We start from the raw sequence: 14,666 nt of genomic DNA on the forward strand, positions 1-14,666 counted from the left end.
TTCAGGAACCAAAACATCTTCGCGTGGACACCCGCAGACATGACCGGGGTCCCACGTGATATTGCGCAACATCACTTGAATACCTTGCCAGGTATTAAGCCAGTGATCCAAGGCCAACGCCACCTTGGGTCAGCTAAAAATCAGGCGATGCAAGAGCAGATCGAAGAACTGCTCTCCGCAGGCATCCTACGGGAAGTCAAATACCAGACTTGGTTATCCAACCCAGTCATGGTAGAAAAACCGTCCGGGGGCTGGCGCATGTGCGTCGATTACAAAGACCTTAACAAAGCCTGCCCCAAGGATTGTTACGCGCTTCCAGAAATCGACGAAAAAGTCGATAATCTCGCACCATTCAGGTGGAAGTGTTTCCTCGATTGCTACAAAGGGTACCATCAAGTACAAATGGCAATCGAGGATGAAGACAAAACGGCATTCCGGACTCCCACCGGAAATTACTGTTATACAAAGATGTCGTTTGGTTTGCGCAACGCGGGCTCAACCTATCAAAAGTTGATGAACGACACTTTCCGCGGGCAAATAAGCAAAAGTGTCAAAATCTACATGGACGACCTGGTCGTCATGAGCATGGAAGAGGATACCATGCTCACGGATATTGAAAGAACATTCCAAACTCTGCGAAGCGTTAACATAAAGCTCAATCCAGGGAAATGCTCGTTTGGAATGGAAGAAGGCAAATTCCTTGGGTTCATCGTGACTAAAGATGGATTCAAGGTAAACCGGGAGAAAGTTCAGGCGATCGAGCGCATGCCATCGCCTTCATCGATGAAAGATATGTAACGGCTAGCCGGCAGGCTAGCGGCACTCAACAGATTCTTAGCCAACCATGCAGCTAAGTCTTATCCATTCATCAAGACCCTGCGGAGCTGTTCAAAGAAAGAACAATTCCAGTGGACCGCAGAGGCTGAACATGCCTTCCGGGAAATGAAGGAGTGTTTGATACAACTCTCAACTCTAACCGCACCATGCAAGGATGAGCCACTCATATTATACCGATCCGCCGCGGACAACGCGGTGGGTGCGGTACTGATAGTGGAGCGACAGGGGGTTCAAACACCCATCTATTACATCAGCAAGATGCTCAACGACCCAGAGACGAGATACTCAATAATGGAAAAATTGGTGCTAGCATTAGTGCATGCTTCAAGACGGTTACGACGCTACTTCGTAAACCACGTCATTACAGTGCTAACCAATTACAGGATCGGCCCGATCCTATCCAAACCCGACATCTCTGGGAGATTAGCAAAATGGGCAATCGAGTTGGGCGCGCACACGATACACTATAAACCGCGCCCCGCGATTAAAGGCCAGATCTTAGCTGATTTCGCCGCCGAAATACCGGTGAATCGCATCCAAGAATGCGAAGAAGCACAAACTCCTGCACCAACGCCATCCTCCTCAGAAACATGGGCACTATTTACCGATGGTGCCTCCAACGAGGAAGGTGCGGGTGCAGGTCTGCGACTCGTCAGCCCTAACGGCCAAGAGCTTACATATGCAATCCGCCTCGATTTCAAAAGCACAAACAACGAAGCAGAATATGAGGCCCTGTTAGCGGGGCTACGTTTAGCAGTCAAAATCGGCGTGCAACATCTGGAAGCACACGTCGACTCTTTGTTAGTTGCAGGCCAAATACGCGGCGACTATGCCGCAAAAGGGGATATCATGATCCTCTACCTCGAGCAAGCCCTGCAACTAATATCCAAATTCGCTTCGTTCAATATTCGCCATATTAATCGAAGCGAAAACAAGTCCGCAGATGCACTATCAAAACTTGCATCTACCAGCTTCCAACACTTGGCAAAGGAGATACGCATTGAAATTCTGCAAAATCCCTCGGTACCCTTACGCCAAGTCAATGTCATTCAATACGGTACAACATCATGGATGACACCTATTATCGCATATCTACAATCAGGTGTGACTCCCGAAAGCAAATCAGAGGCACGCAAGCTACAATACAAAGCGTGCCACTATCAAATGGGAGACGGTATCTTATACCGAAAGTCATACCTCGGGCCACTCCTGCGATGCGTCAACCCGCAGGATGCCACATACCTCATCCGAGAGATACACGAGGGCATATGTGGCATACATGCTGGACCACACATGGTAGTGGCCAAAATCATGAATGCCGGGTATTACTGGCCCGTCATGCACCTGGACGCCGTCAAAGAGTTGCGCAAATGCATTGACTGTCAACGTCATGCTCCAAAAACCTTGCGGCCAAAGAACAACTTAGTCCCCGTCACAACCGCATGGCCCTTTCAGAAATGGGCAATTGACGTTGTGAGACCCTTCACTGACGCTCCGGGTGCGGTTAAATTTATCATAGTAGCGGTCGATTACTTCACAAAATGGGTAGAAGCAAAACCGCTCGCCTCAACCACTGCTATGATAACAAGAAAGTTCATTTGGGAACACATCATCTGCCGTTTCGGTTTACCAATGTGCATTGTCACCGATAACGGCACCAACTTCGCTGCCGACGAATTTCAAAAATGGCTAGAAGAACTACATATTGAGCACATATTCTCATCAGTCGCACACCCGCAAGGGAACGGCCAAGTTGAGAGTATCAATAAAAGCCTAGTCGAAGGGATCAAGGCACGGTTGGGAACGGCCAGGCGTGGCTGGGTCGATGAACTCCCAAGTATCTTATGGGCTCACCGTACAAGCCCAAAAACAAGCAACGGGGAGACACCTTTCAGCCTAGTCTACGGTTCAGAAGCGGTGATCCCCGAAGAAGTAGGTCTCCCCTCTCCTAGAATGTTGGCTATTGAAAAACTAGACAACAACATGGAACGCAGGATCGATTTGGACCTCTTGGAAGAAAGGCGCGAAAACGCTGCCATCAACGAGGCCAAATATAAATCCAAACTTGAAAAGTACTACAACACGCGCGTCCGCGTTTGTACTTTCAACCCAGGAGACTACGTCCTACGCGACAATGAGGCATCCAATGCCGAGCGCCCAGGCAAACTTGCCCCCAAGTGGGAAGGACCCTACCTCATCAAAGAGGTCTTAGGGAAAGGCGCGTACAAATTACAAACGCTAGAAGGCGAACCTATCGCACGTACATGGAATGCACAACAGCTTCGACGCTGTTATATGTAAGCCATGTCCTTACATTTCTCTATGTAACCTATCGGGCCGCAGGCCATTTGCAAATAAATAAATAAGTAATTTTATACATTATTGTTTGTTACTACTATTACAAATGCGTGTTCCACTTTGCGGTATCCCAAAAACAGATTGGCAAAATCTTCATTTGCGATACCCATACAAAGTGGTGACCACACACAAATATTGTAATAGGCCAGCAAAAGGCAAAAAGACTTGCATATTTATCCGGCCGGATAAGCAAGTTTTTGTTAACACTTAACACAATTCCTGAGCCCAAAAAGGCAAACAATGGAATTGACGCGTACTCATACGACAAAGGTATAGAGTATACTTGACCCCATTCACAAATGGGTAGAGTTCCGGATATATAAGCTGTTACAAAGCTTACACAATTCTAAAACCCTAACGGGGTAAATAACGGAATTGACGCACACTCATACGACAAACGTATGGAGTATACTTGACCCCATTCACAAATGGGTAGAGTTCCGGATATATAAGCTGTTACAAAGCTTACACAATTCTAAAACCCTAACGGGGTAAACAACAGACTTGTCGCGTACTCATACGACAAAAGTATGGAGTATACTTGACCCCATTCACAAATAGGTAAAGTTCCATAAACATATGTTCAGACATGCAAGAATTAAAAACACTTGTACAAACTGAACAAAAAACTTTATATTCAAAAAATTCAAGCACCCACGTGATCCTTAATGGATTTACATAAAGTTCCTATTCTATACAAGAGGAAAACAAAAAGGAGGCACACTAGCCAACCTAAACCCTATTTTGTAACGCTGGTTCCCGCATCTCCTCCGGCACCACCAGCGGGATCTTCCTCTTCCGCATCAGGATAAAGCATCCGCAGGCGATCAACATAGTCCGCAGCCTCTAAACAATTGTCCAGTTCCTCTACACAAGCAAGGGACGTGTCATAAAAGGAAGTTTCGGCCGCTTTAAGAAGCGACTCGGTATCCACACCATGGAACCCAGATCGCTTATCAGTATAACCGCCCGTTGATATTACATTAATATGACCAATGCAGCGGTTATAACCAGCTTTAAAACCAGCATCGCGCGCACGTTCCTTAACCAGGTCCAAACCAGCTGCGGTCTCAGGGGCATTCATGATAGCCTCAACAATCTGCAATAAAAGGATCATAAGTCTTGGATGCTAATCCAAGCAAATGTAAAGGCAACGAATACTTACACGCGCGATACCGTGAGTCCGCAACCACTCACGGTCCGCCTTCAGCTGGTCCATAGAGGACACCAAGGCATCCTTGGCCTCAACAGCGGCATCAGCCCGCTCTTCCGCAACCGACACGCGAGCAGTAAGGTCTCCAACTGCGACCTCCCGGGCCTGAACCTCAGCCTGTCAGAAAACAGAAAACAGGTTACTCGATAAACATTTTCAAAACAATGAATGAAATATACAACAGAGGTAACAAAACATACCTGAAGGCTGGCAACAACCCTACCCAAGCGGGTACGCTCCGCGTTCGCCTCTTCCAGAGCTTTCGAAATGCGGTTTTCCCTCTCTTTGGCCTCATCAAGGGCCTTCGCAGTACGGGCCCCCGCTTCCTTGACCTCGTCCAGCGCCTTAATAGCCAGGGCCTCAGCTTGCTGCGCTTTAACCGCAATGGCCTCAGCTGCAGCTTTTTCTCTTCCCAAGGCAACGTTCGCTGCCTTGACGTTCGTGAACTCCTGCCGAGCACGAAACAGAGTGTCATTCTGCTTCGCCCAAGATTCATTCCACTTCTTGCGCTCATTGGAATACTTTTCATTCCAATTCTTGCGTTCATCGGAAAGAAGTTTGGCAAGAGTACGAACCTGTTTCAGCTGAGCAGTGGCAGCCCACTCCGAGTTCTGTTTCTACTTCTCAAACGCAGCTCTATCCTTCTCAAGCTCCTCCGCACCCGCACGAGCAGCCTTGACCAACTCTTCCGCTTCGGCCCGCAAGCGAGCAGCTTCATCCTCTCTGCGGCCTAACACCCGATAGTCTTCCAAAATGGCGTTCGCCATTATGGAACTTCCTACTAGCATGGTAGAAAGTTGGTTGATCCGCAGCTCACGGGGTGCCGAACGGGCACGATCAACTTCAAACGGGGTGCCCAGACCACCCAAAATCTCCTTGCACGCAGAAGGGTCATTAGAAATATCATCCCCCTGCATAACAGTCCAGGGGGGTCGGTGATAAACAGTACTTCGACCCTGGGTATAGGTGCGGTAGTAATACTCCAATTCAGACTCCCCAGGCTGAATTGGAGGCCCATCATAACCCGCACCACCGGCAGACGAACCGGTACCCTTCTCACCAACAGAAGATTTCCGCGGCTCAGCATCTTGCTGCCGCACCTCAGCATCAGACTTCTGCTTACCAGCATCTGAAAACCTCAAGTCTAATCCATCACCCTCATTAGGAGAGATCAGATTGTCTGAGGAATCCACAGTGTCGAATATTTGGTCAGCAGTCGTTTCCACCGTCTTCTTCACGGTGGGATCGCGAACCGGCCCAACAAAAGGGGCCGTAGGCTCCTTGGGCGCAACAGTCTCCTTCGATACCCCCGCACCCGCAGCAGCGGTATGCAGGGGAGACGAAGGGAAGTCAAAGAAAGAATACCCTGCATCTCGGGATTCTGCAACATAAAGAGCAACAATTGTTAATCCAACATATTGTACATGCAAAACAATGAAAAGGGATATACTTACCAGCAGCAACTGCAGGTTTCTTTTGCGCCGGAGCAGCCCTTTTGGTTTGCAGTCTCCGACGCTTTGGTTCACCACCAACAGCAGCCTTCTGCTGTGGTCCTCTTTTCTCACCAACAATGGGGGGAACCGCAGCAGTTCCACCCGCAGCCGCACCACTACCTATAACACCCAAACCCTCAAGGGTGTCAGATACTACCACGTGATCGGTATATCCGCGATAACAAGATCGATAGGTACCTGCGGCTTCAGAAACTGAAGAAGGGGCAACTGAGCCTTCAGAACTCCCCTTGCCACGACCCCGCGCGGTTTTGTTCACCGTTTTCTTCTCCGCATTCTTTTTGGGAATGCGCTTCTCAAACTTCCCCAAATTCGCAAGGATACCTGGATTGACACAATCAAGAAAACCAGTCAAAACGATAAACTGGAAAAACAAAGGCAACGTACGAACTACCTCTTGCGTCTCCCAGCACCGGGGCATCCAGCACCGCACGCGACGGTACGCGGAAGTTGCTAAAAAATTCTAGGTTGAAGCCTTTCTTCAGCTCAACCGCAATAAGCTCAACCCGGCCCTCGAAATCGGGCTCAAACATTCTCCACAAGCCAACCGCATCCGCTGATACAACACATGCATGCAGGTTACTACAAGGTTTAGGAAACAAGGAAAACAACAAAGAGTAACAAACTAACCACCACTCTTTTCCCGCAAAACGGGCCTTGCCTTCCTATCCGGTCTTGTGAGCATCATCCGCAATACCCACAGTTGATTGTTATCCAATTTCTTGAGTTCAATAGGCCGCAGCCTAGAGAACCAATCCACAGTTTGTGCGGTGGCAACAGGAATATCTTCATCAGAAACTCCAACGTTGACATTCCTGAAAGACATGCTGGCATAGACCGCACAGGCTTTCACATAGAAGAATTTCTTCTTCCAGCCTGTCACACCCTTAGGAGGCGTCATCAACTTCAAGCTCCCATGCCGTTGAGTAAACGAGAAAAAACCGGTGTTCACCGTCAACTGGTAGAATCGCCGGAAATTTTCCACTGTAATGGGCAAGCAATGGGCACGGAATGTATATTCAAAGTTCCTAATTCGGAACATTCCAAAGGGACTAAGTTGGGAGATATGGAGATGATAATACTCCAACACCTCCGCAACGAACACCGTCACCGGCAACCTAAGGTTGCCGTCGTTGAAAAAATCAGCCCACAAGGTTATATAACCGGCCGGATCATCGGCACCGGTATCCCCCTCTTGTGGGTAGCTGGCATCCCAATCGTCGGCCATCTGCACAGCGGTCATCAGGAGTTTAAAACCACCCTTTGACCACTTCAACACCGGTAACCCACCACCGGGAACGTCAATGTCATCATCTTCGTCTTCATCAGCCGCTACTACCGGCTGTTCAGGGTTTTCACCCTCCACATTATGTGGACTTGATGGTTCAGCCATCAGATATATCAAAAAAACAGAAGACAGTGAGTGGAAAAACTAAAAACCTCACCGGAACTTCAAGAAATATCGTCGGAGAAGACAAAGAACAAGTTTTCTCTCACCGGCAAATTTTTGAAATTTCGAACAAGTGAGGGGAAACCACGAACGGTTTCCCCTTATATACCCATCGCAATTAATGCGGAGGGAGAAAACGAATCATCACGTTCAAAAAGAGCGAATTGCGTGACACCACGTGTCAAGCGCCATTTTCGCTGACGGTTATCACGCGCGCGTGGCCGCCCACGCGCCTGACATAAGAGACGTTTACACTCTTCGCTACAGTGCATTTAATGCCTCGGGCAGTGCAAACGTCCTTTCATTTCAGCACATGCCAGGAAGATTTCACCAACTTCCACCAACTCACACGTGAGATCAGCCACGTATGCAACAAAAAGCGACTACATTATCCAATTATAAGCGGCATGCGGTTTCTCTGGTATACCGCACCATAACCCATACCGCATGTCGTTTTTTAACATACCCCTAAAAATAGGTAAAAATATATATCTCTACACTATAAGGGGGTATAATACCTATCTGCACTACCCACGAGCACACGTGGAATATGCGGACATGACACACACGAGCCTGTTCAAGTGTGTCAGATGCTCAGAACCAGCAGGGGCGGATCTATAGCATTTTAGGGGGTTCCCAGGAACCCGTTCAGTTCGTATCTTATAGTGTTAAATCATTAAGAAACTTCTAAAGGAACCCTTTAATATTTTGAAAGGGAACCTTATAAATAAAGTTATGGATTGGTCTGGCGGTAACTATGCGCGCTGCCTAACCTAGAGATCCCGAGTTCGAGTCGGGTAAATACCTTTTTTCTCGTTTTTTTTAAACTCAAAAAACATTAGGGTTTAGTTTTCCCCTTTTCTGTTTACCCTCAAACCCAAACACGAACAGAACACACACTAAACACAGCGGCCGCTCCAGATCAGTCCTACCACTCATCCAATCGTCACAAAAGCACTTGCCAGAGCCACTCCAGCCTCAACGGCTCAGTCACGTAGCCCCTCCGGCCTTCCCTCAGTCCCTCACTTACTCACTCTCTTCGGCCCTTCACTCCTCCAGGTTCGTTTAAACTCTATAAGAGTATAAGTTGTTGATTTTATCTTTTAGTTTGTTGATTTACACGTTTGTTTTGGCATTCAAATTAATTTCTAGGTAAAAATTGTTGATTTTGACATTCAATTTGATGTAGCATTCGATATCCATATTCATATTCATATTAACTTGTTCAAGGAATAAAAAAATTAGTTTTTTGTTGCTTATTGAATCCGCCTATGAATCTTTATTATTTTGCCAATTTTTTATAGGAGTATGTCTATTTCTTCTTGTAGTTTAACTGCATAGAAAGATGTATTCTTAAGTTTTTATTCATCAAATTTGTGAGTGCTTATACACTTGCTGCTTAAGGTTCAAAAGCAACAGATATATGTATTGCAGTATCTTGCTTATAATGCATAGAAAATTGATGTAAAAGGAGAATTAATGTATTGTTAAAAATACATAAGTAAAATAACCTATTGGTATTGTTGATGCTTAACAAAATCAAAGGTTGTACAATAGTACATTAGCATAGGCTGCTTGTTCATGACCAGATCATTCAACCCTACACAATTGCAAGTGTACAGGTGTGCGAGTACGCAAGTGTGTAGGTGTGTTAGCATGATGGTATGAAGAAAATGGATTAGCCCGACATTATGCACAATTGTTAGATGATCGGTACATGTACTAGATTTTTGTTTATAAAAAAATAATACAGGCTGCTTATGAGATGAATGTTACCCGACCCGAACCGTCGAACCGACCCGAATTTTTTTATGTTCGGACATGTGAATTTGGAGCATTAAAAAAAGTGAACCCCTTGGAAAAAATTTCTGGATCCGCCACTGAGAACCAGCGTTGTTCTTTGGACCGAACCGCATCTCAGACACAGGTAAACCGCATCGCCTTCATTCTCTTCAAGCTTCAAATCCTTCCTGTCCGGTTCACAACCGCAGAGGGTACATGAACACCTTCTTTAACATAAAGAAGGAAGGGAATGTACGCGCGCGCACATCAACAACCCTGACTCATGAACCCTCAAGAGCTACATCCGAGCAACACACCCGCTTCGAGCGAATATGGTAATGCAAAACCGCAGACACTCACGAGTAGCTACGGACATAACCATAGCTTCCGCAGACTGGTTGCTACGGAAGAGCCAAGCTCACTCCACATCACCGAGCGAAGCTACTTCAAGGCAAACTCGGTATTGGAGCGTGAAGGTAAGTGGCTCCAAAACGAACGCAGATAAGCGCTCTAAACAAGCCCTTGTCGAACAGCAAGCGTCCGAACAGCGGTAACAAGTCTGCTTATGACTTTGTTTGCCCGCCTATGGGCTGCATAGAATAAACAATGGTGGGCATACCCTTGCCTATGACCATGTTTATTTACCCATAGTACAAATCTACATTGTTCGACCAAACATGGCCAACAATGACACAACGAGGTAACCGCAAAGGACGTGCGGTTACTAGAGAGCTATGACGACGAACACGAAAACCCAACAAAAAAGGAATCGTCATCTCATGCCTAGATGCTGAACATAGAGCTTGAGCAAAGCACTTACAAGCATCAACTACTTTTGATCCCGATCTCAGAGATTGATCCAAAGTTTCTTTTCTTCTTCATGCACCACTTCAACAAGTGGTTCGAAGACAAGACCATCTCTCAGAGGTTGAAAGCTGGTGCATACCTTCAAACCACCATCTCAGAGGTTGGTTCGAAGTTTCTGCAGCATTACTAACAAAGTCTCCAAGAGACCTTCGGCACAACAACAGGTGGCAACCCACCTGGTGACATAAAACGGCTGAGAATTTCGCATCAGACGAAATTCCTTCACCGGTACGGAAGAGGCGTCAGATGACCCTTCCAGACCTCCAGCTTGATTTACATACAGAAAAGACCATCCACATGGTCTAGGATCTTCTCCAGACTCCAAACTACCTTCCAAACACCCTAGTCCAATACTCCTCCCACACACAACTTGTATGTGGCAGCAACACTAGACTGGGGGGACTTGAAGGGGTATGGTCCCAGATCTCGCGTCAGCATTGACCGCGAGTGACCATTACCCTTATCAAAACTCCCACCAGCTAACAACCTACTTGTGCCCATGCGAGAACGCGTCGGCACAAGGGTTGAATCCAATCTATCTAGTAACAAAGGAGGACTTACATGGAACATGAGAACGGTAGAGTGATGCGACATAGCATCACATCTGGTGTATGAAAACGGAAGTATTCACAGCGATGCGGCCTCGCACCGCGTCCAGTGAACACTTCTATCAATACAAGAAAGCCTTACCTTAGGCATAGAAGAAGATGAACATAACGGTGCGGCTGGCACCGCACCATATGGGCATTTTCGTCACGACAAGGGATGCAGGCAAATAGTCTCCGCGGACGACGATGCGGCCAGCACCGCATCTCGCGTATTCCTTGATCACAAGTAGGAGACGCGGTAACCTCAGACGTTACCACATGCAGCGATGCGGCTTGCACCGCATCCTATGCACTCAACAAGTGGGACTGACACCACAGTGCAAGTGGCACCAATGGCAGTTACCTGTCAGAGCTACGTAAGCAATGGACTGACGTGGCGTAACCTCCACAACCGACAAGCCTGACACACCTGCAAAGGTGCAGCACGTCGTCAGTCCATCCATCATCCTCCTCCTTCACTCCTCGGCTATAAATACCAACCCCAAACCAGGTTTGAGGTATCTCTTCACAACTCTCTCACTACTACTACTATCTTACTTTGCTTCCCAAGCAAACTACTGATTCTCACGCCGGAGAGTGGTAACAAGGAGCACCCCCCACCCTATCCTCCTTGTTACGAGTCACGGCTTGTTTCCTTGTGCAGGAGATCAACCACCGGTGATCCAGCCAGCGATCCTCGAGAGGAAGGGATTAACCCTTCTTGACGAGACCAGTGTGTTAACCCTGCCCGGTTAACCATTGTTTCATCAATAAGTGAAGTTTTTTTTTTTCTTTTCACTATCTCTGCTATTGTCATAAATTGTTAATATGTTGGTCTCTAAACGGTTATTCGAATATACATTTGACATTCTAATTGTAGCCATACAAAATGTAGCAAGTAAGTAGCTGTCTTGCAACGGTACGAATGTTAAGTCCATTCGACATTATTGTGAACTAGAGCCACAAATGGGGTAGTTTTTTAATAACCGGTTATTGTGAACTATTACTATTCTTTCCAAGGGGCTTTTAGTATTAGAATTTCTGGGCTAGGTCAAATAATTCTAAAAATATGGACCAACTGAATCTATTAAATCAGTGTTTGGATTTAGTGGCCTGAGAGATCCAAATGTTTTTCATGGCCCAAAATGTTTACGCATCTGATCTCATACATACATGTTTAGTGTTTACCTACATGGAAACTGTATATATATAAATAGTAGTTTGAAGTAGTTGAAATATATAACTTCTAAAATTGTAATAAATGTTGTTAAGTATTTCATATTTCAAGTTGGTTTTGAGGGTGCTTGGACTTGGGACATTGGAAATCAATCAGACATACTAATTTTTAACTGTATAATAATATCATAAATATGGACCAACCAGTAAAGACTAAAGAGTAAGGGGTTTAGAAGAAGGGAGTAGATATTATGTTATATAATCAAATATTAGACTAAGTCTCTCAAAACTTGTCTCATATTGCCACATGTAAAACCTATTGAAATCTTCTAATATTGTGTGTAGGTCTTAATGCTTTCTGCTTTTGTCGAACCAAAAATTTGGCCATCATATATTTTCTGTTAATGGTAAAGAAACATGTTTTTGGTTATTATTATGTCATCCCATCCATGTGTTAAGAAGTATTGTTTAGAAAATTTATCTAACCTGTTAATATAATGAAATTTGGTTATTACATATATGTTTCTTTCAAATAAACTAGAAAAAAAGTTACTAAACAATAATTTTATTCGAATCACTCGGTTTAACAACTCAAAAACAATTCCATAATGGAACTATATAATCAAACTTATGATTAAACTTTGTTACAATTTTTTTCTTAAAAATAAATAAGTTTATGTTAATTTTGAAATAATAATAATAATAATAATAATAATAATAATAATAATGTATATATGTAGTTTTTGGAAGTGAACCCAAACCACTAAATGTAATAAATTTGCTTGCCTAACCCTAACAACTTCAACAATCATTAGGAAAACCTCACACCCTTTACCTAATCTCCCTCTGCTAACTCTAAGCCATTGACTTTGCTATATTACATGGATCTCATCTCATGATATATTAAATACATAAAATTAATTAAATTATCAAAACAAAAGTTTTTCTTTTTCAATAAATTTGAAAAAGTGAGCTAAATGCATGGCAACTCTAAACAAAAGGTGGTATTGGATTTGGTAGTGATTATTAGGTAACCAGAACAAAGATCATCTCATCCTATCCTATACATACATATAAACCAACATCTTCAAAACCAAACCAAACCAATCTCTAGATTTTCTCTAAGATAATCCAAAAAACATGGTTGAGTTAAACCATCGTCTTCTTTTGACATCTTACCCTATTAACAGGAACGACGACACCGATGATTCTTCACCCTCCGAGGAGGCTACTACTTTCGACTCCGACATGGTGGTGATGTTGGCAGCCTTGTTATGCGCGTTAGTAGCCGCGCTATTGTTAAATTCGGTTATACACATCATTTTAAGACGTAGGCGCGAGTCCATGGAGGCAAGTACAAATGTTCAACCTGCTGTTGGGCTCGGAAAGCGGGCCCTGAGAAAGATTCCGGTAGCGGTGTTCCGATTGCGGACAAGTGGAAGTTCTGGTTCCGCCACTGAATGCTCGATATGTCTTGGAGATTTTGTGGATGGAGAGAAGGTGAGAGTGTTGCCAGAATGTAAACATGAGTTTCATGTCAAGTGTGTAGATAAGTGGCTAAAGGAACATGCATCATGCCCGAATTGTAGGCGGTCGTTGGTCCCACCGAAGGTTGTTGATGGTGGAGACCGAGCAACGGGTAGGGCGGAGCGCGGTGGTGCCATGGTTTAACATTGATGGAAACACGAAATGTTTGGTTAGGTGTTAGGTGTTAGGTGTATCGCTAGTGAAACCATTTGTAAATATGCTAGTTGGAGCAGAAAAAAAAAACATGATTATATTTTAATTAACTATGGATTCGATGTGCTCTAAAAGAATGCATTTTTTACTGCTTTAAAAGATACAAGAAGGTTTTTTTTTTCGAATGAAACGCTTAATCCTACTTTATTAATCCGAAAATTCTAAATTAATTGGTGAAAAAATAACGTTGTACAAATTAAATAAAACCTTTTTTGTTCAGTAGTGTTTTAAAAAGGAGGATGAAATGTTTACATTATTTCAATTAATAAAACAGCGAAATCACATAACTAGCTAATCAGCCCAAGTATAAACTGGTTTAAGATGGATTCCAAACTTGACGTGTTAAGGATCTTCTTTTCGGTCACAACTTGAATCACAAAAAGTTAGGTTCATCACAAATAGTTATGGTTGCAATCGGTCACAAAGTCATACTAGGCCACAACACCAAGGCCAGACGATTAGGATTTCCATCTTAGGCACGGGCTTAGGGCCAATAAAAAATAAGGGCCTTCAATTTTTAGTAAGATATTATACACAGAATGCGTGTTAAGGCCCAAATTTTTTTTTTTTTTGAACTGCAAATTTGGATCACTGACGGACCATTGGAGTATCATCGTGCCACAAGCGGAACTATCTGATCATATCCATCTCTACTAGGCATAATGTCTATACACCAATTCAGGAGGAAACCCAATAAATTAACAAATTAATTGCAAAATAAAAACAGTTATCTATTTAAAAAAAAAGTCCAATTTCAAAGGCACGTTTTTTAATTAAAAACGCCAGCTAATGTGCATAGTTGCATATATCGACGTATTGGTTATTCATTAGAAAATCTCTCTATTAGAGTTGCCATTATCATTCTAAATTCCCAGTTGTCTTTTGCTAGTGAATCACCATACTTACAGAGATTTTAGTTTATATTCTTAGACGCATGTTCTTTTTTTTTGTGTGTGAAATTTAAAGGCCCCTACTTTGTATTTCGCCTCCAAAAACGTTAGAACGGCCCTGCACAACACGTCATTTTGATTAGTTTACACGAAGTATCAATAGGTTGAAACAAGTCATTGACAATAATTTTATTATATTACATTTTCAAATGTTATAAATAAATTATAATATAATAACAACTCGACCTGCCAAAA

General features: G+C 44.1%; 2 protein-coding genes across 3 annotated transcripts in view; one reads left to right on the plus strand and one right to left on the minus strand.

Annotated features, from left to right (window-relative positions):
- Positions 1–13,595, plus strand: part of LOC110941708 (RING-H2 finger protein ATL73) — a 31,059-nt gene extending 17,464 nt beyond the window's left edge. The window contains exon 2 of one of the 2 annotated variants that reach the window (XM_022183372.2): positions 12,972–13,595. In XM_022183372.2, the coding sequence (XP_022039064.1) occupies positions 13,030–13,452 (423 nt within the window). In that variant the 5' untranslated portion in view covers positions 12,972–13,029 and the 3' untranslated portion in view covers positions 13,453–13,595. Of the gene's footprint in view, positions 1–12,595 lie in introns of those variants that run through there. The other variant, XM_022183368.2, reaches the window with a different exon arrangement.
- LOC110941195 lies at positions 4,107–6,452 on the minus strand. Its single transcript, XM_035976469.1, has 8 exons — positions 6,314–6,452; positions 6,179–6,243; positions 5,863–5,968; positions 5,602–5,789; positions 5,089–5,319; positions 4,609–4,983; positions 4,393–4,525; positions 4,107–4,147 (listed from the first exon to the last, which is right to left on the minus strand). Exons 1-8 carry the CDS (start codon positions 6,450–6,452, stop codon positions 4,107–4,109), a joined length of 1,278 nt encoding a protein of 425 aa, XP_035832362.1.
- Positions 13,596–14,666: the final 1,071 nt, after the last annotated feature.

The sequence above is a fragment of the Helianthus annuus genome, chromosome 1 (genome assembly GCF_002127325.2).
Source record: "Helianthus annuus cultivar XRQ/B chromosome 1, HanXRQr2.0-SUNRISE, whole genome shotgun sequence".
In the NCBI taxonomy this organism is placed as follows: Eukaryota; Viridiplantae; Streptophyta; class Magnoliopsida; order Asterales; family Asteraceae; genus Helianthus; species Helianthus annuus.

Bases quoted from the DNA above. Each gene is read 5' to 3' on its own strand.
- LOC110941195 (XM_035976469.1), bottom strand. From the start codon at position 6,452: ATGTTTGAGCCCGATTTCGAGGGCCGGGTTGAGCTTATTGCGGTTGAG. The intron at 6,244-6,313 runs GTAGTTCGTACG...GTGTCAATCCAG, and splicing joins GGTGCTGGGAGACGCAAGAG to GTATCCTTGCGAATTTGGGG. The intron at 4,148-4,392 runs GTGAGTGGTTGC...TATACTGATAAG, and splicing joins GGACCAGCTGAAGGCGGACC to CGATCTGGGTTCCATGGTGT.